This window comes from Xenopus laevis, chromosome 1S (assembly GCF_017654675.1).
Source record: "Xenopus laevis strain J_2021 chromosome 1S, Xenopus_laevis_v10.1, whole genome shotgun sequence".
NCBI classification, from domain to species: Eukaryota; Metazoa; Chordata; class Amphibia; order Anura; family Pipidae; genus Xenopus; species Xenopus laevis.
In genome coordinates, this window is record NC_054372.1 from 129,133,083 (window position 1) to 129,159,445 (window position 26,363).

Genomic DNA, 26,363 nt, shown 5'->3' on the forward strand with positions numbered 1-26,363 from the left:
TATGGGCAGTGCCCTGGCACCCTCATATGCCAACCTCTATATGCTACAGTACGAACTTGAGAACATCATGGGCTTGGTTGGAGGACCACTGATCGCCTACCTTCGCTATATAGATGACCTGCTACTAATCTGGGGTGGAGATGTCACATCACTTACCAACTTTTTCAATAGCCTCAACAGTCTAGATACGCCAATCCGTCTAACTATGAACTTCAGTGATCAGGAGATTGAATTTCTTGACTTGCTCATTTTCAAGACAGCAGATGGCTTGGGCACTAAACTATACAGAAAACCGACAGATCGTAACACCATTCTTCATGCTGATAGCGATCACCCACCCTCAACTATCAGGGCAATCCCCTACTCACAATTCCTTCGGACAATTCGCAACAATAGTGACCCAACGATGGCAGAGGCCCAACTGAGGGAAGCATTTGAGAGGTTTCAGGCAAGAGGCTACCGTAAGGACCTACTGGAACAACAGCTTACAAGAGCTATGAACCATTCACAGGCTGATCTGCTAAAATCTAAACAAAAGAGTGAACATCCCCAGAATCAATTGATATTCACTACTAAACACAGCCATATTTCAAGAAAGCTGAAACAATGTGTTAAAAGGAACTGGCCTATTATTTCTATGGATGACACTCTATCCCTACACCAATCCCCATGTCCTATGTTTGGCCATGGAAGGAATCAGAATTTGAGGGATATTCTGGTACAGACTGACTTTAGCAACAAAACATTAAGGAACACTAACTGGCTCAATGAGCAGAAAAAACTTGGCTGCTACCGCTGCCCAGACTGTATGACATGTCGTTCTATGCTGGTAGGCAAGGACTTTCCTCACCCCCATACGGGTAAACGTTTCAAGATACAACATAGACTTACCTGTACATCTACCTTTGTTGTATATATTGTCATTTGCCCATGTGGGCTTTACTACGTGGGCAAGACAACCACTCAACTAAAAGAAAGGATTGCCAACCACAGGTCTGCGATTAGCAGAGCATTGAAGGAACAAGCAGCAAAACAACCAGTAGCAAGACATTTCCTGCAATTGGGCCATGGACTTCCTACATTTCGGTGTATGGCCATTGACCACCAACCTCCTCTTTCTAGAGGGGGTAACCAGGACCTGGCCCTACTCAGAAAGGAAACGAAATGGATATACCGTTTGAATACTGTTACCCCACGTGGGCTCAATGAGACACTCCCATTAGGATGCTTTCTGTGAACTTGATTGCTCCTTGAGATGTTGTTCTGTTACTATGTAGTTACAACATTGTTTCATAGCTGCTGCTAGTGGATATAATGTTTCTAATAGCAGAAATTTGACAGGTTTCGAAACTGTCTATATTTATATACATGCCATACTCTTCCTCCTATACCTACCTGTTTCTCCTACGCTGTTTTTAACCCTTGTTTCCAAGACTATCTGCTGCCTGAGTACCACCGTGGTGGGGCTGCCCTGTACCCTTTGACGCTGTACCTGTATACTGCTTACATTGTGACTATCTAATATGTGGGGACGGATAAATGTATGCCTGCCAGCCGATCGTTCACTCCTAATGTAGAACGCATCTACCCCCGACGCAACCGAATCCCTTTAATCCATATGCCTTGAGAATACATGCTACCGTGTGCGGGTGATTGCTACCGGCAACGGGGAACTGTTATGACAAGGCACGGCCCCCTTCTGGGCAGTGGCGCAGGAGCCGCGGGGAGCCGCGACTGCTGTGTCCAGCGCCAATATGCTAATTCCCTGGTTGCTAACTGACGTGGACCAGGCTACGGGCGGCTATACTGTTGTCCAGTACGCATATGCGCACACCCACCTCTACTAGATATATGATTGGAGCAAACTGGTCTCACAACGATGTAGATTGGACGCTCCCTTACTGATCCCTTAACATATCAGCAAACCGGACAGGGTGGGGGCGGCTCTACACAACAGTGTGGGTCCTTCAGGCACGAAAGATAGCAACTTCGGAACCTGGGCTCACATATTTACACGCTTATATGTTTTTATTACCTCTACCTACTCCCGCACTCCACAAGTTGTGTCCCTTCCTCCCTTTTTGTTCTCCCTCGCACTTCACGCATCTGCGCACAGCTGTACAGCGGTTGATGGACAGCTTGCACGGTTGCCAGGCAACAAGGTCTGGCGCCATTTCCTGTGTTTGGGGTTTAAATACTGGGATATTTTGGGATTTCTGAATGTTTGTTTGTGTTCTCCTGACGAAGATCCCTGTGGGGGATCGAAACGTTGAGCTTCAATAAACAACACTTTTGTTTTCAAAACTTCTACAAAACCTGTGAGTGTCGCTACTTTTAACTTATATATATATATATATATATATATATATATATATATATATATATATATATATATATATATATATATATATATATATATATATAAAGCCCTAGGCCCCTAGGTCCATGCCTAGGTGGCTTTCTATAAATTCAGGCTGGCATAAAGTTTCAATGACATGGGATAACTGTTTCACAAGTTTCTAACACTGGGGGTGTGAACTAAGGGCATAACCAGATGTCATTTTGGGTGTTCTTTGGCATTACTGGGTACCTGGCTAGATAAAAGCAGGAGAAGATCATGAATATGAATTGGGTATAGATAGATAGCTAGATAGATATATACATTTGTATTTAGAAGTCAGCTGCTCTCCTACAAGAAAATGGTCTGGAATCATAATGGGCTTGTGATTTATTATTTCTGCAGATGGGTGTGAGAATTCTTGAATAAATGACAGAAATAGCCTGTATAAAATTATCTTCTGAGGCCCATTTCTGCCTAATGGTGCCTTATATAGTGGAATGGATAGGCTTAAAATTGGTTTCTCCTCCCTAGGTCATTAGTTTATGTATCAAACCTTTCCTAGAGGTTTCTACAAACATTTGCTTAGCACCTCATCCCTGAGCTTATGCACTAAAAAAAGGTTTGGCCATACCCCATCCATTAGGAGCCATTCCAACTATTGTACAAGGTTTTGATTGGCAAGATAGCTTTGGGAGGACATGTGGGAAGTTTCTCAGATACGATTTCATTGGGAAGGCAGAATTAATAACATTTCTACAGTAGAAAGGAAATCCCTGCAATATCATTTAGAATAATACATTCAGTATTACCTTTATATTAAACTGTATTAAACTGTTAAACTGTACATGCTGATTGTTCTGGACAGTCAGGCTTGCCCATCAGGTACTTATAGAAGTGTTCCCTATCCATATTATACATTTGCGCATTAGGTGTGATTTGAAATTCAGTTTTCGTGCTTACCAAGTCTACAGTAATATTTAAGGGGACAATAACGCCAAAAAAAAATCGAATGTACTGTTACCCTGTGCTGGAAAAAATGTTTTTCTACAGAGGCGTTATTACTGTTAATATAAATAAGCTTCTGTTTAGGTACAGGGACAGTGGCTAAACTTTCTAGTAAAAAATTGGGTTAAAGGTAGACATTTACATAGCGAACAGCAGAGAGAGAATGCTTTGGTTTTAGTTCATTCAGGGGAAGATAAACAGGAGCAGAACTACAGCATGAAACCCATTCTTACATTAAATAGAACATTTGTTACCAATAGAATGGTATGTTTGTAGATGTTGAATCAACAGATACAAATTTTATCTTTTAAAAAGATTTTCATTTTATATTGTTACTGGGTCTTTAACATTAATAATACACTTTATTGTACAGTTAGTGCTTGCCCACATCAAGACTGGTTAAGCAAACTAATATTCTGAATGAACATGTTTTTTATTGCAATTTTACAGCAGGAAGTGCTGCTTTGTTACAATGTAAGAAATGTATAATCTGTGTTGACATGCATTCAATTTGTACTTGGCCCTACCCCAAAAACCCTACTTGTACTGTACATGCTGTCTTTCCATAACCTTACAAAAGGGAAACTTGTAATGCAGAAGAATGGGGATTGCCACATGGAAAAAACTTTACATACAACAATTCAGCGTATAGTGAAGAAAATAGATTCTTTTGTATTTTCCGCTGGATTATTTTGTATTTTCCGCTAGATTAGCGAATTTTAAGGGAAAAAAAAGAAATACAGGAGATTTGTTGCCCAAGTTAAAAATGTACTACTGCGGACGGCAAATTGCCCTCAAAATGCCTTGCCTTCGCTAACTTTGTAATTGCACAGGTAAAAAACGTGCAGAAAAATCAGGTTAATCACAGAAAAATGACTGCTTTTGTATTCCCATGTTGAAACTGAATCGCTACAAGTAAGCAGTTGTTAGCAGAGGGAAATAAACCCAATTATGCAGATTTATAACCTTTCTGAAAGGGTTAGTGTAAATTGTAAAATTTATATCAATATTCAGCCTACATTCCAGTGACAGTAAAGGCTGTTGTACAGTACCACAACTACAAATTGGATAACCTTGCTTCATAAAGGGGCCCACATAGATTAAAAGCCTTCACAGTATCCTTACATAGGCCATGATTCAAGGCGAAACAAATCACTTAATAGCGTGTGCATCAAGAATTCCACATAACAGTTTCTCCAAAGCTGAGCCACTGTTATGACTCAGGAATAACTGGAATGACTGCATCGATCCAATCCTTTGTCTAGTGTCAAAACTAGATGATACTGGGCCCCACAAATTCATTTGAGGGCCCCAACATATCCAGAAGTTGACCAGTTCTACCAATACATGTTGAAATAGCCCACAATACTGTACCTCCTGTGCCGCTCTGCAACCACAGGGTCTGCTTCCTCTGCCTTTGCCTGATGGGATTTTCAAGCATACCCAGTCGATATAGGCCAAATATGAGTCAGCCCAGCCTTTCCATGGGCCCCATATTCAGGACAATAAATTGCTGTCTCAGGGCCATGTATGGCCAGTTAAAAGGGAAAGCAAAATTAAATTCCTTTGGGAGTGCCACATGTTTGGCATAGTAGGATAGTAGAAGTAGAATATAGTAACTTTGGCGAAAGTACTTTTAACCAAGAGAGGCAATGGCCCAGGAATCAGGTAAAGTATTTTAATCACTGTGATGTGTCTAACATTTAGCACCCCAGTGATTATCCCATTCCTTGCCCCTTAAGAAGGTGTGAATCACTTAACTGTGAGCACTAGGCAAAGGAAAGCTGCTTCCCACGGCCATACCCTGCTCCAAACACACATGTTGCAACATTCAACTAAATAGATTGCATTTTACGGTATGCAGATAAACTAAGTGGAAGTTTTTACACAATCATGATTATGTCTTTAATGGGCATAAAAACCCTCTATAATGCTTCCCTTGTTAATTGCAGAAGCAGAGTTGAATTAGCGGCCAGGTACGCAAAGAGCCAGGACGGATTCCCCAATGTATACGGAGCCTGAAATCAGATCCTGCACACCAGATGTTCTCTCAGCCTGGCATAAACCTTTCTATTTGAATGCATTTTTAACAGAAGCATTTTATAGACTTGGTAAAGTATATACCTGTGCCTTTAAGTGCAGCTGGGGCCAATCTTAGAATAAAGCTGAATCTGCCACTCACTACACTGTATATGGGCATGTTACTTCTATAATCCTCAGATAATTACTGGCATATTTTACTGTTTAAAGGGCAGGTAATTCACTCCATGTTAGTGATTCTTACATCATCTCGTCTGACTCAGCAGCCTAAAATCAGGTAATGTGCTTCCCCTAGAAATAATGATGCCTGGAACTAAACCATGATTACTGTCACTGTGTTCGTCCATACTCCTATCAGTATATTCCGATCAGCAGCATAGGTACCAATGAATCAGTAAGAGGTTACAATTATTCCACCACTCACAAATAATGTTTTATATGAGGAGATATAGCTTGCTTTAAATACTGTAAAGAATATGGAGCAGATTATTTCTCCAAAAATTAGGTATTTGCAGAAGGTTAGGCTTTAGGCCCTTTGGAAGTGTGGGAAAGGACAGGGGTACTGTGGAGGTCTGTAAATGAGCTTATTCAGCACATTGCTTGCAGATTTTAGTGATGTCTTAACATATTTCAGCCTTCAAAAAGAGAGATAAGGGTATCTTAATGAAAAGCAGAGTTTATTTGCAAGCTTTGTTTTTGTATGACAAGGCAAACGTTCTAGATAAAGTGTTGTTTATTGTTTTAAAGGTCCAGTAAAGTGACTTTGTTTTTTTAGGACCAGTAACATCAAAAAATGTAATTGTTTTTACAGTAATACAAATATAATGCTTCAGAAACACTGCTATTGTTTATATAAATCAGATGCTGTGTAGCAATGGGGGCAGCCATTCAAAGTAGAAAAAGCTCAAGTTATACAGCCGATAAGTTCTGCAGAACATAATGGTGTTATATGTTATACACTAATTAACCTGTGCAATATAGTCTTATTTCAATTCCCACCATTGCTACTCAGCACCTTGTTTATAGGAACTATATATAGTAGTGTTTCTGAAGCAAACACATCAGTTTTACCAGTGCAGGACAACAGTACATGATATTTTCATCACTTTCATTTTTTGGTGTTACTGTTCTGTTAAAACTTATAAAGTTTTTATCTGTCCATCCAGCACCTACAAATAAACTATTTCTTGGCAACAAATCTCCAGTTTTGTATGAGAGTTTTTCATCCTATACTTTTGTAGAGAACCTTGCATGCCATTTAACCTGTGCTTAACCCCATACTACAATTACTGTATGCTACAGAGCTTATTTGTTATATGCTATGTGAAATTATGTCCTTCTACCCTATTATATTTCAGACTCTGTAGCTAACAAAATATGTTTAATTTTGACTTATGGCATACTATGTAACATTATGTTATTATTAACATGTATTTATATAGCGCCAACATATTGCGTAGCACTGTAAAGTAAATGTGATTATACAACTAAATCACATGAATTATATACATAGAACATATGGAGTTACATACATCACAATTAATACCGGTACAAAAGGTGAGGAAGGCCTTATGCAAAAGAGCATACACTCTAAAGGGAAGGGAGTAATACACAAGGTGTGGGAGTGGGCAAGATCGAATTAAGTGGGTGAGAAATGTGGTACTGTATGTGGTGTTGCATTTGGTAGTTAAGCAGAGTGAGGGTAGGCTTCTCGAAAGAAGTGCGTTTTAAGAGATTTCTTGAAAGCAGAAAGGTTGGGAGAAAGTCGACAGACCGTGGGAGAGAGTTCCAGAGGAGGGGTGCAGCCCTTGCAAAGTCTTGAATGCGAGCATGTGAGGAGGTAATGAGAGAAGAGTTAAGGTAGCAGGTCAGTAGAGGAGCATAAATGTAAATGAATAAGAATTTTGTGATAGAATAAAATGTGATGTTTATAAATAGTCACTTTTTCTACTTGAGATATGTATTAGTAAGTGAAATATTTATTAGTAAAAGTTAAATGACTTTTCCTACCAGAAAAACCCATCCAGACACGTTTTATTAAAAACATTTGAACTACAGCATATGGACATGTAGTATAGTCATGAAGCTGTCATAAATGATCCTTTCCACCCATATGGCTCTAATGCTGGTCACAGATTGTATCACTATATGTATCTTTTTGGACCATCTGTAATGGAATGGCTAAAGTCCTGAAATAAATGTAGGCAATATCATGACTATATCCACTATGAATGCTGCAGTACATATTGCAAATGATCTGTCCCCAGTTTAAGTAGTAGCTAGGATTGCAGTATTATAGATGGGCAATAATAGGCATCACACATTATAGCTTGCTTGTAGCTTATTACGCCAATCTATTCTGGAACCAATATATACAAGAGTGGCCTGCCAACCTACACCCAGTTACTTGACTACTCTAAATTTATAGCTAGCTCCTTAATACAGCAGGCTACATAAAGCCAGGGCGTTACAAGGTGTTCATCAAAACACATAATCCCAATTGAAAGATTTCTTAATCAATGAAATGTTAGCTCTGCACTGCACGGGTAATGCCTGTATTATCTGTTAAAAGCTAAATTGGCTGTAATAAATAGCAGACCAATGTGATGACTACATTTAAATCTTGTGCAACAGTTTTGATACATGCTATTGTCTAATTTGTGTCTGTATTTCATTACTGCTAGATTAGGCTTGGAAAAAAGTAACATCTGGTACATGAATAGGGGGGGGGAGAAATGTTACATGAAACTTCAGCAGAGATAAGAACAGATAATTTCTCCGTTCACTTGAACTGACATGCCAAACTGCTGGTTTATATAAGTTACTTCTAGCAGAATAAAATGCACTACGGCACAAGAGAGGTACATGTAAGGGTTAACATATTATGCGGACACACTATAGCATGGGATAGGAATGATTCCTTTACAAAGATAATGATCTCTAATAAGCCTTCCTTCGCAGGGGACCTTACAAACGCTGACTGAATGAAAGATCTTATCTGGGAATGCTCTCCTGTCTGTGATTCAGCAAAACCTCTGTGCTATTAGGGCTAGTCCACACTAGGAGATTTGGGGAGATTTTGTGTGACTATCTCCCCGAACTGCCTCTGCATTTTTCCCCATAGGCTACAATGCAAAATTGCCTGCACTAATGCACACGCGGCGATGCGTTTTCAATAGTCGTCCAAAGTTGCCTTTATTAAACTTATTAAAGTTCTCCTTTAATAAAAGTGTCCACAAAGTGGCACCCGCCTGCTTGCTGTTATTGTGCAATTCCAAGACTGAAGGAAACAACATTTAAATAGTAAATAGTAAATATAATGTAAGTAAAGTTTATCAACGAATGATAAATATACTAGTCCAAACACCTCACAATTTGGGACAAGTCACTGGCACTGGTTTCTAATCTCTTGTACCCAGGGTCAGACTGGAGTAATGGGGGCCCACTGCAACATGAGGGCCCGTGCAGGCAGTCACCAGGGGCCCCCTCCTGGCTTACCTCTGTGCGCCTCCCAGTCTCCATGTGCGCACTCCTGCAAGAATGTTGGAGTGGCGTGCACCTGCACAAACGCCTATTCAGTGCGCGCCTGCGCAAACTCCCTCGCACTGCATGCCTGCGCTGAGCTGTAGCGCAGCAGAGATTTTTTTTTAGGGGGAGCCCGATCAGGAAACATGGCTGGGCCGGCGGGGGCCCACCGGGTTTTTTCCCGGTGTCCCACTGGCCCAGGCCGACACTGCTTATACCAGCAACTGGAACAGGCTTAGGCTGGAAAAGGGCCTACCTAGTCTTAATACCCTGTTAATAACAATCTACCCCATATGCATATATGAGAATTTTCTCTCTGCTCAATCTTAAAGCTGAATTAAACAGAATTGAAAATAAAAGGTTTCTGGTACAATGTGATAAAACTTTGCTAATTACCATTTGGCAAAACAATTATCCAATGCAATATGAGAACTGCCAAAATCAATATTTAAGCATGATTATTTTTAATAATGAATGCGACATAAGCATGTATATTTATGGAGTCTGGTTTATTTTAAAGCTCTCTATCTTGGCATTCTGACTGTAACTCTAAGAGAACCTGTGGGAATTACAATCCTTACATTGATGAAATACCCTCCCCATGCATGAATAAGCTTATACACACAAAACTTTATTCATTAATGTATTTCACAACTAAAGAAGGGCTTCCATCTTTTTTTCTTCAAACCAATGTTAACTTAATAGCAGAACTTGGCAGAAGCGACCAAAGCTGGCCACACACAGGCAGATGCTGTTAGGCATCTGCCTATGGCAAAAGAGGGAGTTGCGGCCAAAATGGACCTGCTGCTGCAACACTCCATCTACAATTATCTATTTGTTTCACAAATAGGTAAAATGCGTTTTGTGTCCAGGAATCATTTAATCATAGGTTTTTGATTTCATCTACTGAAACAGCATTTACTATATCTAAATTCTTAAGCTAATGGCTTTAGCCTAAATGAAATATAATTTACAGAGCATTAAACTAATTAAATCTGATGATACATGGCTATACAATGACAGTACTAAACTCTTTCATGTAGGGGGTGTTAGTGCTTACTTGCAATTTGAGCAACTTATTTTCAGCAACCTTGAAATATGTAGGTGATTTAAGGTGGAAAACAGTGTCAATTTGCACTGCACTTTTCAAAGTTTATTGCTGAGTTTAAAGCCAGATGTATTTTACAAGATAGCTGATTACTTTTGAACATTTCCCCTAAAATATAAGACATGCTTCCCCCTACTTTTTACCAGGGCCTGACCTCATATAAACCTCTTCGATTATCACTCAAGAACACCTATCCTTTAAGGACAAGATGATTGATCACAGAAGTAATGAAACGTATGTGCATTGTCTAAGGCCTAAGCAGTGTATTAATCCTCTCTCCCCTGCTGGAGGATGAAATCCAATAATTTTGCCTATAAATTACATTTTATAAAAATGGAGAGAATGGATAAATATTGGAGAAAATGTGTTAGCCATAACATTAACTGGCATTCAAGAAAAAGCCAGAGGACTTACATAATACCTCAGATCAAAGTTACCCAAGGCTAGTTACCCATAGCAGCCAATTAGCAATTAGCTTTGATCAGACTGATGCAGGTTGAATAATGGATGCAAATCTCTGATTGGTTGTTATACTTTACACCAGCATTGTTAGTCAATGAGCTCCATTTTGAATATTTCCAGGCCAGTGCAACACTCAGGATTACTTAAGCACATCATCACCTTTGGTACAGCCTATCAGAGTGAGCAGGGTATCAAGATATTGTTTATTATTTGGAAAGGTATGTCTTTATCCACGAAGCTATGAAGAAAGCTAAGGGGGTTGTTTGTGCCAATGCTATGCCAGAATTATATTATGCCAAACTTCTTATACAAACATTTCATTTTCTTAAAAACATTTTGAGGCAAAAATATTTCACCCAAAAATGCATACTTAATTGTGACAAGCAGATAGCATTGAAGTTAGTGGGATGTGTCACAGGAGGTATTGGCACTACCTCCACTGGTGTTTTTGTGCTAGTAAAAATAGCATGGTTTATTATTTTATTTTAGGTTCCATCTTTGCTGCAAGTGGCCCTGGAGTTCTTCAATGTCAATAGTCAAAAAGAAGAGTTGCCTAAAGGTCATGCAATAGGCAACAAAGAAAGCCTGTGATTACCCCCTGCCCTACATACACAGTCCCTTTGTGCTTCTCTGCAAACTTTCAAATGAAACTGTTTACTGCTGAAATGGAGAGGCTTGCATAAACATCCAGAGGTCAAATGTCATCCATCATTGTCCACTCACCCACTGAGCTGAAGCATGATACCAATGGGAATGTATGAAGTAGAAAAAGATTTATTTTTTTAAACACTACCTATATCTCTGTGTGGCATTGCTGGATCATTATGAGCCAAGGCATCTGATGTTCAGAGAAGAGATATATGCCTGACATTGGGATGAGTTCTATGATTTTCCCCGAGCATTGAGTGCACTTTTTTTGTTCTATGGAATACAGGTCATTGTTTCTCTTGTTTTTTTTGTTTGGTTGTCTTTCTCAGCCAGCAATGACACATCTTCGGTCAGTATAAGTGAGAGGCAATGACAATGTGCCTGTGAAGTAATGCCTTTCCATTGCTTTCTTTTCAGCTTTAACTGCCTGACTGGAAGCCTTGAGCCTGCATAACCCTCAGACATGCTTAATGACAACTTCCTCTATTGAGTAACAGCTCTGATGGGAATAAACAAAATGAAAAGTCTGGCTGTTTCCCGGCCCCTGGGGATAATGCAAGCAGAAGCTGGATAAGGGCTCCCATTCTCCCACACACAAAAACCACAACGCCCCTATATTTAACAGTTGTAAACAATGCTCCTGAGATTTGGAACACATGCACCTCATGTAAATTACTTCCCTGGGAACACAGTGCATGTTATATATTAATATGACAGCACAAACCCTACAATAGGATTAAATAACGATGTGGTGTTGCACATCATTTCTTTTTTTCTTCAATAATAATAAATTAGGAGCAGGAACCAGAAACAGGACCCTGTTTTTGCCACCAAAAGACAGCTCTACCTGCAAGCTGATCGACAAGAATTAGAATTATTTTGTTGAGACATGTCATGCATTGCTTTGGAACATATTTAGGCCCTAACGGCTGTAAAATCATGAATTTGAGGGGCAGATTTACATAGGGTCGAATATCGAGGGTTAATTAACCCTCGATATTCGACTGCCGAATATAAATCCTTCGACTTCGAATATCAAGTCGAAGGATTTACCGCAATTCCTACGATCGAAGCAAAAATCGTTCCATTGAACGATTAAATCCTTCGAATGAAGGATTTTAATCCATCGATCAAAGGATTTTCCTTCGATCAGAAAATTGTTAGGAAGTCTATGGGGACCTTCCCCATTGGCTAACATTGGCCTCGGTAGGTTTTATTTGCCGAAGTAGGGGGTCGAAGTATTTTTTAAAGAGACAGCACTTCGACTATCGAATGGTCATATAGTTGAACGATTTTTAGTTCTAAACGTTCGATTCGAAGTCGTAGTCGAAGGTTGAAGTAGCCCATTCGATGGTCGAAGTAGCCATATTCGACCATTTCAAATTCAAAGTATTTTTTCTTCTATTCGTTCACTCGAGCTAAGTAAATGGGCCCCCTAATCTATCATAACAATAGTTTACTATACGTTTTGCACTGTAAAATGTGATTTTCTGCTCACTTGGAGGTCCTCTCTTTATCTTATGTGTATCAGTTCTCTCTTGATCAAAACCAGCAGCCCGTGGATGTGCTACTATAGAAGAGGCATTGAGCCCCTTTCCTTAGCTTCAGGGTAAAGGCACACGGGCAGATTCAGGGAGATTAGTCGCCCCAGCGTGTGCCCTTACCCTAAAACAAATAAAAGCATAGTGAGTAAGGGAATATCAGACCAGATACTATAAAAAAGGGTGAGAATTTTGGTTATGTTTTTGTTTTTTAATGGTCACATAAATAATAACATAAATAGGTTGCTTTAATGCTGCATGCTTTTTAAAATCATACTGAACTAATAAAGAAGGCCATATACTATAAGATCCGCTCGTTTGGCAAGGTGGCCAAACGAGCGGATCTTAACCCAATATGCCCACTAACGGTTGGGCAATATCAGATGAATCCGAACATTCGGCCCTGGGGCCGAACAATTGGATTCCAATACTATGAATAGGCTCCGACGGGTTGCAGGACCGCATCAACTAGCAGATGCAGTCCTGGATTATACGGAAAATCAAACTTGACTGATCAATATATGGCCAGTGGCCAATTTTTGGCCTATTGATCAGGAGGACCCGTCTGGAACCCCACACATGGGCAGATAAGCTGCCGATTCGTTCTAAATGACCGATATCGGCAGCTTTCATCTGCCGTGTATGGCCACCTCAAGGATTGTAAGTAGCTTTACCCTGCATGTACTTCACCAGTCATATGCACTGACTGGTTCAGTAATCAATGGCATATACATATGGGAACGCTGCCATTTTCCTTTTCAGCTCACACCTTTTAAAGGGCCAGGAGTTTTATAATTAGTAATCAAACCATTTCCATACAAATGAAAAAGGTGATTAACACATACACCATAGGGCAGTGAATATAAAACTGAATGCTAGGCTGCCTGCTGGCAACTTAATGCTGGTTAAACATGATCCATTTTCACCTTCTGTCTCCTCACCTATTATTCACCAACCCCCACAATTTAGCATTAATATGTTACTTACAACACAACAAAGTGATAAAGAGAACAATGCACAGGGGGTGGCAGCGTATTTCAATGGAATGATAACATCCATTTTGAAACTGGCAAATGTAAATAGTTTTTTTGCCCCTATAAAAATGCAACTAGGCTTCCCTGTTGTTTGACAAAAAAGAAAAAATAAACTGCTCTTTCCCCATTTGTATAAATGTTACAGACAGATATGACAGTGTGACATGTAAGTGACAGAACCAATATGATACACAAGTGTTTACTCTCCTTGCAGTCCGGCAGGACATATGCAAAGAACACAGAAAGAGCTCAGAAAATGTGGGTACTTTATAAATGTGTTTTTCAATAATTTTTGTGTTCTGCAAATCTCCATTCTGACACTATACTTTCATTTTGATTTTGCATTTGTTTAGTGAAGCAGTTCCTAAATTGGGGGGGGGGGGGCTTGAGCAGTGCAGCGGGAGCTCAGACAGGAAGGGTGAGAAATGGAAAGAATGTCCAGCATGAAGGACAGATAGGGTGAGATTTGGGGCAAATAGGTCAGAAAGAGCCAGTGCTGTACTATGGAACTGCTTTCTGACAGTCTATTTTTTATTTTATTTGAAAGCCTGAGGATGTGTTATCAAAAATAATGTAAACCGCCAGCGGGATGGCACTTGGAATCTGATGTTTCCTCATGAGGCAACTTCGATGACTTCAGAAAACTAAGCGTTACATTCTAGCTCTCTGGAAGGCATTTAGGGGAGATTAGTCGCCCAAAGAAGAGGAGATCTGACGCTGGGCGACTAATCTCCCCAGAATCTTAGCATTTGTCACCACCCTTAAGTGCACAGTGCTTCCCCCTGAGCACCAAAAGCCTGGGCAGAGCCCAAAAGGGTCAACTACCACTGCACAATCAATGTACAGTAAAACACACATATAAAAACACAGATAAAAAGTACTATAAAAATAAGTACTAAAATAAGTGCAATAAGTAAGTGCTAAAGTGACATGTAAGGCTGAATAAAAAAAATGTCTTGACTAGCCAAAAGACCCAAGCAAATAAATAAAAGCATCATATAAAAACCATAAAGTGCAAGTCCTGAGTCAGGCACTCCTGTAGGGGGCACTACACTTCAGGCTTCCATGATACTTCGGCTCCTGCCCAGAGGATTAAGTGTAAAGGTGGCCATACACATTGAGATCCGCTTGTTTGGCAATGTGGCCAAACAAATGGATTTCTCTGTGATATGCCCACATTGAGGTGGGCAATATCGGGATGATCCGATTATGGGCCCTAGAGCCCAAAGATCGGATCATAATTCAGGCAATACAGGTGGTCAGATTGCGGGACCACATCAATGAACAGATGCGGCCACGATCTGACGGGATTTTTAACCCTGCCCAATCGACATTTGCCCGATCTGGTCGTCTGCAGCTTTTATCGGATCGTGTATGGTCACCTTTACTCTATCCCACCAGAAGACCCCCTCCTGATACTACACTTGATCTTACTGTTTCTCCTACTCAATGTAACTGAAGGAGTTGCAGTGGGGCATGGATTTTTACTATTGAGTGTTGTGCTTATATATACTAGGGAGTTACTATCTGTTTACCTTCCCATTGTTCTGATAATGGGCTGATGGGGGGGGTTTATCACTCCAACTTGCAGTGCAGCAGTAAGGGCAGCAGTAATGGTGGCCATACATGGGCAGATAAAGCTGCCGGTATCGGTCGTTTGGACCAATTTGACAGCTTATCTGCCCGTGTATGGGGGCTTCCGACAGGTCTTCCCGATCGATATCTGGCCACGATATCAATCGGGAAGGTTTGATTTTTAACCGACCGACCCATTGGAGCTCCTTGGCGTATCGTGATTCGATCGTTCGCCCATGCGGCTGAACATTCGAATTACCCCCGATATAGCCATGCCGTTAGTGGCATATCAGTATGGCCAGCTTAAGGGCAGAGACAGACGTGAAGATTTGGGGAGATTTAGTCGCCCGGTGACTAATCGCCTCTTCTTAGGGCAACTAATCTCCCCGAAAAGCCTTTGGGCCATCCTTCCAGCGATTTAGATTCTAGTCGGCGGGAAGACTTTTTGGGGAGATTAGTCTACAGGCGACTAAATCTCCCAGAATCTTCGCATCTGTCTCTGCCCTTACTGCTGCACTGCAAGCTGGAGTGATATCATCCCCCCCATCAGCCCTAAGGAGTGACTGAAGTTTATCAGAGCACAAGTCAGATTACTGAGGGCACCTGGGAAACTGCCAATATGTCTAGCTCCATGTCAGATTTCAAAATTAAATATTAAAACATTAAATATTAAAACATCCATTTGCTCTTTTGAAAAACAGATGTCTGCTGGAGCAGCACTATTAAATGATGCATTTTGAGAAAAAAATGTTTTCCATGAAAGTATCCTATTAAAAACACTGAATGGCTTCTCATAACTCTTCTAGAAAGTTATCAACCCTTTAAAAGAGAGCCCTAAACTACATACATTTGGCTGATTTAAGGTGACTTAAGAAAGCAGTGCAAAATAAATACCATTGCAAATTACTTTATTAAAACTATATTGTGCAACATTGCTGCAGAATAGTGCCTTTAATAAACGATGGCACCTTGCAGTCTGTAGCTATGATTAAATAACAGACACAAAGACACCAGTGTAAACAACAAACATCTAGAAAACTCTGTAACTAACTTGCTTAGTGGTTGGAGCAAAATGTTAATTTAATGGTATGCTAAACTGATTTTTAAAGACATTTGTGACCATTTGGGCCTCTTATGAGTCATTTCAGATACCATAATTCACATAATATACAATACACCTTTGATTATCTGCCCAGCACTACATACACTGAACTGACACATAATAAAACAAAACCATGAATATCTGCCATGCAAGTCAATGAGGATTTTGAAACAAGACTATGCAGTGTGTGTGGCTGCACAGTGGCACCTTGTGAACTCCATGCTGAACATGTCCCACTACTGAATAGAGTTATTGTATTTAGAAGTTTCCATTGGTTTCAGTTTTTCAAAGGAAAGCTTGTCTCAAGCCTGCCTATTCCCATGCAGTTACCCTTCTTTCTCCTGCAGAAAGATAAGATTGCCTAAAATTGGCCTTCCTGCTCTTGCTGAACTACAACTCTCATAATGTCAACAGCTGGTTGTGCAAATACTTTAAATACATACCTAGATATAACTAAAAGTGCTCACATATGGCTCAAAAATATTTTCATGCATTTTTGCACCATCAGTGATCATGCCATATTAGATAATGCCATTCTGGGCAACTATACATATAGGAGGTTATGTAATAAAAAGCACTAAATTTGCCCAGAAACAGTAACCTATAGCAACCAATAAGCAGGTAGCATTAAAGGAGAAGGAAAGCTACGGAGGCATTTTATTGCCAATAGATTAGCTGCAATAGTGCAAGCTTTAATGCTATATTTATTCTGTAGAATGTTTTACCATACCTGAGTAAAAACCTCTAGAAACTCTCTGTTTGTTTAGGATAGGAGCTGCAGTATTAACATGGTGTGACATCACTTCCTGCCTGAGTCTCTCCCTGCTCTGGGCTCAGATGACAGCAGAGAACGGAGGGGGGGGGAAGAGGAGCAAACTGAGCATGCTCTTGCCCAGGGCAATGAGGTTTAAGCTGAAGGCAGGAAGTCTGATACAGAAGCCCATGAGTACACAATAGAAGGAAAGAAATGCTGTGTTTCTTTTGACAGGGGACTCAGAGCAGCACTACTTTGGGGGTTTACTGGTATATTTAGATGGACCTTTCTGATAAGGCTTACTTAATTTTAACCTTTCCTTCTCCTTTACTCGTCACCTGTTTATTGTTGCCATTGGTTACTGCTCCTGGGCAAACTTAGCGCTTTTTATTACATTTGGGAGTTAGTGTGTGTATGGCAGTCTGTCAATACTGACCAAATTCATTTTGTGGCCATGTATGCTATTCACTGGTTACCTAAATCTCCTGTGTGGCCCCAACTAAAATCTATCCATATGTAGAGACCAAGTCATTAAATGCAAAAGTCAATGGCAAAATGAAATTCATAATAATTAATTAAATGAATGAAAAATTGGATCTGTATCAATATGGGTCATATGTATTATTTATATTGATGGCTTATTATCTATTTTCCATTAAAGGGTTTGTTCACCTTCCAACACTTTTTTCAGTTCAGTTGGTTTCAGACAGTTTACTCTCTACTTTTAGACTTCATTTTTGACCTTCTATAGCAGCTCTGGGGGGGGGGGTCGCCGACTCTGTGAACTGTTCTAAATTGATACATTTAGTTGATACAATTGTTATCTTTGTCCCTGCTGAGCAGAATCCCTGAGTTTTATTAAAGGCAGTTAGAATTGATACAATAGTTGCTAATAGAGATGCTGCTAAAAAATGTATCAACTAAATGTTGCAGGAATTTTAACAGTTTAGAGTCTGCACCTGAATTACTGATCTGCCAGACTCCACACCACAGACAGGGACTTAAAATTTTGAATTTGGATAAACCGTAAGATATAAAAAGATGCAAAGTAATTGAAAAAAGTCTTTATTTCTGGTGAACAATCTGAAAACAATTGAACTGAAAAAAAAGTGTTTAGATGGTGAAAAACACCTTTAATGAGACAACAAAACCTGAGGGCATAGCTTGATGTGTGTACTGTGTAGTGTATGCTTTTTCTGCATATTTATATTTATGAATAACAGCTCCCAAATTGCATCCTAGGCTGAGTCATACTGCTGTATTTTGATTACATCATATTCAGCAGTAGAATATGCAACAGTAGCAAGTAACCCATGTAGTGGCACAAGTAGATATTACTAGGCCCTACAGCAAATTATTTTTCAGCCCCCCAAAATGTTTAGAGGTTTAATTGATTTATCAATATTTATTGAAATTGTATACAAATACAATATAAATATATATATATATATATATATATATATATACATACATATATATACATATACATATACATATATATATATATAGGGACTCATGGGGCCCCTACACCTCTTGTGCCATCCCGTAGCTGCAGGCTCTGCTTCCTCTGTAGTTACGCCCCTTAACACAAGCCAATACATCTTACAATTCATATGTCTATACAGACAGCCTTCAGCTAGGGCATGAAATATGGTAGCCACACAAGTATAATGAACAGATATATGCAGATAAGAAATGTCATGTACACACAGTACAAAATATTGAGTTTTGTCAATACCATGTATTATACTGGAACAGCATTACATAAAATATTCTAGAACATTTAATGACCTTAGTTAATGACAATATTGACAGGTCAAGGGTGACAGCAAAATACACTGTACATCTGTGTGATTACAGTGCAAGTCTGTAGATATAAGGACTGCGTGTCCCTGGGAGCCCTCAAATCCAATTTTATATGCAAGAAGTTGGTGCAATTACTTGATCATCTGGTGGATGAAAGAACAAGCTTTTCCACTCTTCTTTCGGTTTTTCAGCTACAAATACTGCGACAACAACTTTAGGAAACCTTTCTGACCATTAAAATAAATACTTCACACTTATTTGTAAGATATATCGTAATTATTATATATTAAATACAATTAAGAGCAAAACTGCTAGTGTTTAATATACTTTTAGCCTATGGATGTATTTCTAAGGGCAAGGGCACATTAGGCAAAAACCTGCGTTTTGGAAACAGGTCCAATATAATTCTGTGTTTAGCAGCACTAATAGACACTGTTCTTAGTCCAACACTGTACCAGTTAGTGCAGCTAACTGCAGTGTGCCCTTGCCCTAAGCAGCTTTCCAATATATAACAACTGACGTGTAAAGTAACTGTATGTGGTAGAAGTCAGTTCTCCTCCAATCAAGCTTCATAACTTACAAGACCTTCCAAACTTTCATACAGTTTTGGTTTTGCTATGTTGTTCCCATAGTCAGAACCATATAAAGTCATTTTGCATGATTATTTCAGTCAGCAACCCCTGCTGTGAGTCTTGTTTGTTGTAATGTTTATTATTACTTATATTATAAACTCTATGGGGAACTGCGCTCCTCCTGTATTTCTTCACATGTGGTGTTTATAATGGTTATGAAATCTGCCAGTCAGACCAAAGAATGGGATACCAGGAGATGCAGGAAACTAGATGGCCTGTTTCTGGATAGGACAGGCACATGCAGGTTTTTATTTTACTAGTTCTGCATCTGCTGGAATTGGTAGTTTGCTTATACTTCAGTTATAAAGTGTCTCACTTGATAACCAACAGAAACCATAATCAGAAATTGGATTTCACAGTTAGGAAAATTACAGAATATGTTTGTTTTTTTGGTTGCTATGCAATACTGACTGGTGCAAACTTGCATTTGCATTAATAAAAAGATATAGTCTGTTCTACCATAGAAAGGAAAGAACGATAGGAAAGAAAAGAAAGAAAGGATATCTGTTTTAAAAAAAATTATAATGTGCCTAAGGGTACAGCCATCTGTTTCGTCCACTGTCTGATAACAACCGCCTAGTTGCTTGGGTACTAGAGCATTGTGGGAAATGGTATTTGGGAGTAATAAAGTCCTCTCCAGCCCAGGCAAGACTGAGATACTGTCTGAGGTGATAAGACCAGTGACTTGCATCATTCATGTGGAACATCGAAAAAGGGAGGTTATACTGCATAGATACCCAAATCTTGGAATTCATGAGACCTCCGGTTTCTAATTAACTTCTGTGCCGTTTGCAGAAAGACAATAAAGAGAGCTCTATTGTGGTGAGAGGTGACTATCTGCAGCCACTGAGAGGATAGATAAACAAATGGGACAGACATTTCTTTGGGAGAAGTACAAAAGAAATGAATGTTGTATTCCAAGAGTTTAGCCAAGTTGTGAAAGCACAGATGCTTGGATAGTAATATGTCATTTTACTTAGCCTTTTGGTGGTGTTTGTAAAGTACAGTATCCAGCAACACCTGACAAACTTGTAAGTTGAAAGGGGATGCTGGGAGCTGTAGTGCAAGACAGCTGGACCCTGGGCAGTCCTAAATAACTCAATAGATGTTCTTATGCACAGTCAAAGGAAATTTAAGGTATACCACCTCATAAGCACCCCATTAAGCAACAAAGCAGAGCAAAAATGGGGGAAAATCCCTGCGTAAAAAGCTGTGTGGTTCTCCCACCTCTCTCCCCAGTACTTCTCCCCCTCTCCCGTTAGACAGAGGAATTAAACTGAGACATAAAACAGCCCCAACATTCCACCACTGTACACTGAACTTACAATGTGATGGCCCTTGAGAAAGGCCAATAAAAGTAATGCACTCACTTAGTCCTAAAATGGGCCCCTTTCAGATAACAATGAGGAGGCTGTGCTTTGAAGGAAATGGCAGGCCCTTGAATTTACAAGCCAACAAGCAGCAGAAGCTCCTTCTTAAAAGGTAAAAAGTGGTTCTGCACAACCGTTTCAAAAGGGGTCATCATAAATCAACAGGGAATAAAGGGAAACTGTCCACATTGCTCAGATCAAATGTCCCACATGACACAGAGGCAAGAGATAGGCTTCCCCTCCCCCCTCCAGGTAACATAACAAATGGCAGTGAGAAGGCTCGGGCTCTAGATCTGAGCAACATGAAGTGCACAATCTCAGCATCTGTCACCTCCCGGGGAGAGTTAAATGGATTATAGGGTCCAAGCAGGAGGGGGAAAATCCTTTCAAAGCCTGCATACTATTAACAAGTCTGCTCCAATATGCAACCTTACTGCTTGGCCCACTAAGGGATGGGATTTAAATCAGAACCAAATAAACAGACAAACAAAATGCATGGGGTGGAATGATCTGATATTTTCCAATTTAATATGCACCCATAGGTGCCGGGGTGATAGCAGCTGTATGGTTAATGTGAAGTATGGGATTAGCGCACAAGGACATGGATAGAGATAAAGGCCACAATAATCAGGACATGGACCCACTGAGACCTCACAGTCACCTTCAATAGCTGAGCAGATAGAGGGCCCTGTTGGTGATAAGATTATCCTAGTTCTATTGTCCTAAGTACTTCCCAGTTGTGTTATCTGTAACTCAAGGGACTTATCTGTGTCATTCTACTCACTGCCCTACTGACCCCTTCTGTAATCCCTGACTCCCCCCCCCCAGCCTGACACCAGACCATTAGAATACAAAATAGAGAACAAGTTTCGCCCCCTCTTGTATCATTTTAAATGTGTATATCTGAAAAAAATGTTACAGATAAAACTTCCCAGCTCAGGGCCTTCTGCAAGAGTGCCCCCAGCAGACAAAGAGGAGAGTAGCCCTGCTCATCAGTGTCGGACTGGTCCACCGGGATACCAGGAAAACTCTTGGTGGGCCCAGGTGTTGGTGGGCCCTCTTGTTTCTAAACATCTGGTCTATTTCATTGTCATTCCCTATTTCTTTATGGGGAAACATGTTTAATAATGGGAGAATATTGTAAGTATATATAAAAGACTCGGAGATTAAAGAGGTTGAGTGAGTAGAGGATGAATAATAGTTTGGAAAGGTCCACTGTCTATGGTTTTCTGGTGGGCTCATGGTTTTAGGTTTTCTGGAGGGCCCAAGGTCTAAGGCTTACTAGTGGGCCCCTGGCATTCCATTCCGACACTGCTGCTCATCTAATAATCACCAGCAAGAAGAGTAGAGAAACTTTCAGCAACAGGTATAATACACAGCACTGAATCTGAGTTGTTAGTAAGTAGAAGGGCCCAGGGCCACCTTAGGCTCCCACCGCCTTCTGCTTACCCTTGTACTATTTACCTTAAATTTTATAACATCTTCCCTCCAGCTCTAACAAGAGCAGCTCTGCAACGACTCGTAACAGAGCTCCATCTATTGGTAGGACTGGCTCAGCACAGGGAACAGCAGCACCAAACCATCAGATCTCCCGATCAGCTTCACTGAATCCCAATCTACCCAGCAGATCTCATCCAGGCACAAAGCTGCCTCCCCCATGAATATAACATTTCTTTGCTGCAACACTCCACTCATCATCTGCAAGATCTAGATGCTTAATAATGATCCTGCTGCAAGCCCATGCTCACATTTATACTGGTACCAAGCTAATGCATCCTCATATGAAAACCTGTACCCCCTATTATTAACTCATTATAACATAGAGGGCGATTCCATTACCAACTCGGGCAAACAAAAAAAAGCAGGCACCCATGCAAGCTACTAATAACTCACCATGAAACACAGGTTGATCCTCATGATTAAGTACCTTGGGGGAACGAAACATGTAGGGCCTGTGGAGATGCATTTATACTTTTAACTATGATCAATAAAAAAAAAAATTTTTTAACTTATACTTTTGGCCCTGTGGATTCCTGATAGCTCTTTTTCTTTGCTGTACACAGTGCTGGACTGGCCCACCGGGATACCAAGAAAACTGCCGGTGGGCCCAGGTGTCAGTGGGCCCTCCTGCTTCTAAAAATTTGGCCTATTTCATGGTTATTGCCTATTTCTATTAGAATAAAGAGGCTAAATAGATGGAATAATAAGTTATAGAGTATGTAAAGAAAAGAGAAGAGGAGAATAGAGGTTGAGTGAGGAGAGGAAGAAAATAATACTTAGAGTGGGCCCCTGGTCTAAATGTTTTTAGGTGGGCCCCTGGTCTAAGGGTTTATGGTGGGCCCCTGAAGCTGGGGATCTGAAGCTGGCACACGTGAACCTCATGATTAAGTTGGTGAGCTATTTACTTTATGATTCTGGAGCACCAGCTGATCTCTCTGTTTTATGATCCCCTATTAACCCATCCTAATACACAGTGTGATTCCAGTAATATACCATCATACCAAGGCTGCTCCCCTACTAACTCATGTGAATGAGCCCACTAGCAGTCCTAATGCCCACCCTGAGTCCCATTGAGTCCAATGCACCCGCACATGCTAGCCAGAACATAAGGAGGACACAGGGGATTGTCCTGAGAATTAAACTTGCCATTATTAGGACAGTATGAAGATGGCAACACGCGGCGCCCACTAACGCGTTGGCTGCTCCTGGTGTCCGGGGCAGCGGCTACACGTGACACTTTCTCCTTACCTGAAGCTTGCACAGGCAGCAATACGGCAGCCACGAGAAGCCCGAGCAGGACACATCCAATCCCCCCATTCTGGCTCCTGGTCCTGGACATCCCCAGAGATTTGCTTCAGAGAATATGTAACGGTGTAAAGTATCCCAAGTCCCCAGAGAACAGTGCAAGTCAGGCGAGGTAAAGGGGCAACACTAACCAAGCACAGAGGGGCTGCCTGGCAGCCCCCGACCCACCGCCTGCTGCTGCTGCTGCTTCTTCTCCAAGTCCAGTACAATGAGCTGTTTGTCGCGCTGCTGCTGCTGCTGCCCGAGCTGATACCTTTCCACTGAAGCTTTATGGTGACACTCCAAAGTCAGCGCTGCTCTTAGCGTTCTGCTAATGCTGCCTTCTCTTACAGTCCGGTTTATGTGGCCAGTGTAGCCATCTTTCCTCACAGGCGCTAGGTATGTGCTGCTGATGGGCAGAAAAAAAACTCAGCTGCAAGTTAAAAAAAAAAAAAAAAAAGTTTACTGCAGCCCTTTCTTAGTGTGGCAGTCCTGCCCCCTTGTGTGTCCCGAACAGTGTGAGGGGAGTGGCCAGGCTTTCCTCCCTGCCAGCAGCTTCGTGACGTCACTGGGGAACCACTGGAAAGTACTCGGGGTTCTACCTGAGCGTGCGCCATCTGCTGGCTGCTTAGTGGGCGGGCTGGAAACGCTGAGGAGAAACTGTCTGAGATAATTTATTCCTCCTTCATCATCATACTCCTCTCGAGTTTGTAGTTTGTAGTATGGTTTGAAGAGTTATTGCCGGTTGGAGTTTATATATATATATATGTATATTGAAAAACCAGACCAACCTTAACTATGAGCTCATGAAATACTATTTATTTAGGCACAAACAGAACAAGGAACAAGAAACTCTGATATAAATACTTATTGTAGCGAATACACTTCATAAATCATTAGATTGAGTGCCAGACCTCATTTATGATGTTTTGATGTGAGAAATACTGCTAGTCATTCACCTGTCTATACTATAATGACTGAGGCTGATGGCATGTCTTATTGCTTTATAATACACAAAAGCCATGAATATCCTGTAAATTATATCCTTATAAACGGTGAGTAGTGATGTCATCAGTTATAAACGGTGAGTAATGATGTAATTTCTGTCACATGACTCACTAAAATTTGTGTATTATAATAAATAAAGTACCCCCAGTTGTAAAATATGAGGATATTAGAAGTTACCTCGGAGTTCCCTGACCTGTATAAAAACACTCGGCCTTCGGCCTCGTGTTTTTATATGATCATGAAACTCCTCGGTAACTAATAATATCCTTATATTTTACAAGAGGGGGTACTTTATTCACTATATAATACACAAAAGTTATGAATATCTTGTAAATTATATCCTTATAAACGGTGAGTTCTGATGTCATCATCAGTTATAAACAGTGAGTTCTGATGTAATTTCTGTCACATGACTCACTGAAATTTGTGTATTATAACTACCCCCAGTTGCAAAATATGAGGATATTAGAAGTTACCTCAGAGTTCCATGACCTGTATAAAAACACTCGGCCTTCGGCCTCGTACTTTTATATGGTTATGAAACTCCTCGGTAACTTCTAATATCCTTATATTTTACAAGAGGGGGTACTTTATTCACTATATATTCATGTACAGGGCTGAATATAATCACAGTAATATTAAGATGGTCATACAGAGCTGTGGCCCCTCCAGGCCCTTGTATGGGGTACTTGGGACCGATTGTACTACCAATATCTGGCAGGTTTGAATCCCTATTGGGGAAGGACCATCTTGATGCACAGGGTTGGACTGAGGGTTGGACTGGGGGTGTCCAGGGCCCACTGGCCCCCAACCTTAAGGGCCCACTCCTACCCCATGGCAATCTCCCCTGTGCATGTCTGCTCACCTGCTCCCAATACGCCTCCTAAAAACTTGCGTACGCTGGTCCTGGCTGGCACTAGGGTTGTTTTACAGGCCTAGCCTGTAAAACACCTGCCAAGGCCAGGGCCGGTATTACAAATTTACCGGCAATGTAGTTGCTGGTAATACCTTTAACAAAAGCCTTTGGACCGCCCCCAATCCCCTCGAAACGTAACTTTTCTCCGCCTTCTGGCTGTCGCGTGATGTGGCTCCACGCCCTTTTACGTCACAACTGCCCCTTTCATGTCCCATCCTCCAATTTTATGAAAAAGTGGCAACCCTAGCTGGGGCCCACCATGTTATTTCCCAGTTCACCACTGGACCAGTCCAATCCTGTTGATGCAGTCCCTATAGGTCGACAGAATTATCTGATCATCAGCCCAGGAGCCAAATCAGCTCCTGGGTGGCTAAGTCGGGAAAAGGAGTTCCCCAAACTAGCAAATCTTTAAATGTATGGCCAGCTTTAAGGAATAGATTTTTAAGAGTGGTTGCAGTTGATTAACGGAGTTGTTCACTATAAATGACATGTTAGAATAAAGTGGACAGCAGAGTTCTAAGATCATTTTCAATTGGTCATTCTTTTTAAATTTGTGTTTTTTTAAACTATTTATATTTTTGTTCTAAAAGCTCTCAGGCTTGAAATGTGGGCTAATGGCAAATGGTGCATTTGACTACCAGTGCCACCTAGTGTAAAACAATGGCAGTCAAATGCTCTTGTCTGACACCTCGTGGTCCAATTTACCCTAGCA

General features: G+C 40.7%; 1 protein-coding gene across 1 annotated transcript in view; it reads right to left on the reverse strand.

Moving 5' to 3' along the window:
• Nucleotides 1-24,234, reverse strand: part of ror2.S (receptor tyrosine kinase like orphan receptor 2 S homeolog) — a 102,418-nt gene extending 78,184 nt beyond the window's left edge. The window contains exon 1 of the mRNA XM_018243888.2: nucleotides 23,692-24,234. Coding sequence (XP_018099377.1) covers nucleotides 23,692-23,782 — 91 coding nt within the window. The 5' untranslated portion in view covers nucleotides 23,783-24,234. The remainder of the gene's footprint in view (nucleotides 1-23,691) is intronic.
• Nucleotides 24,235-26,363: the final 2,129 nt, after the last annotated feature.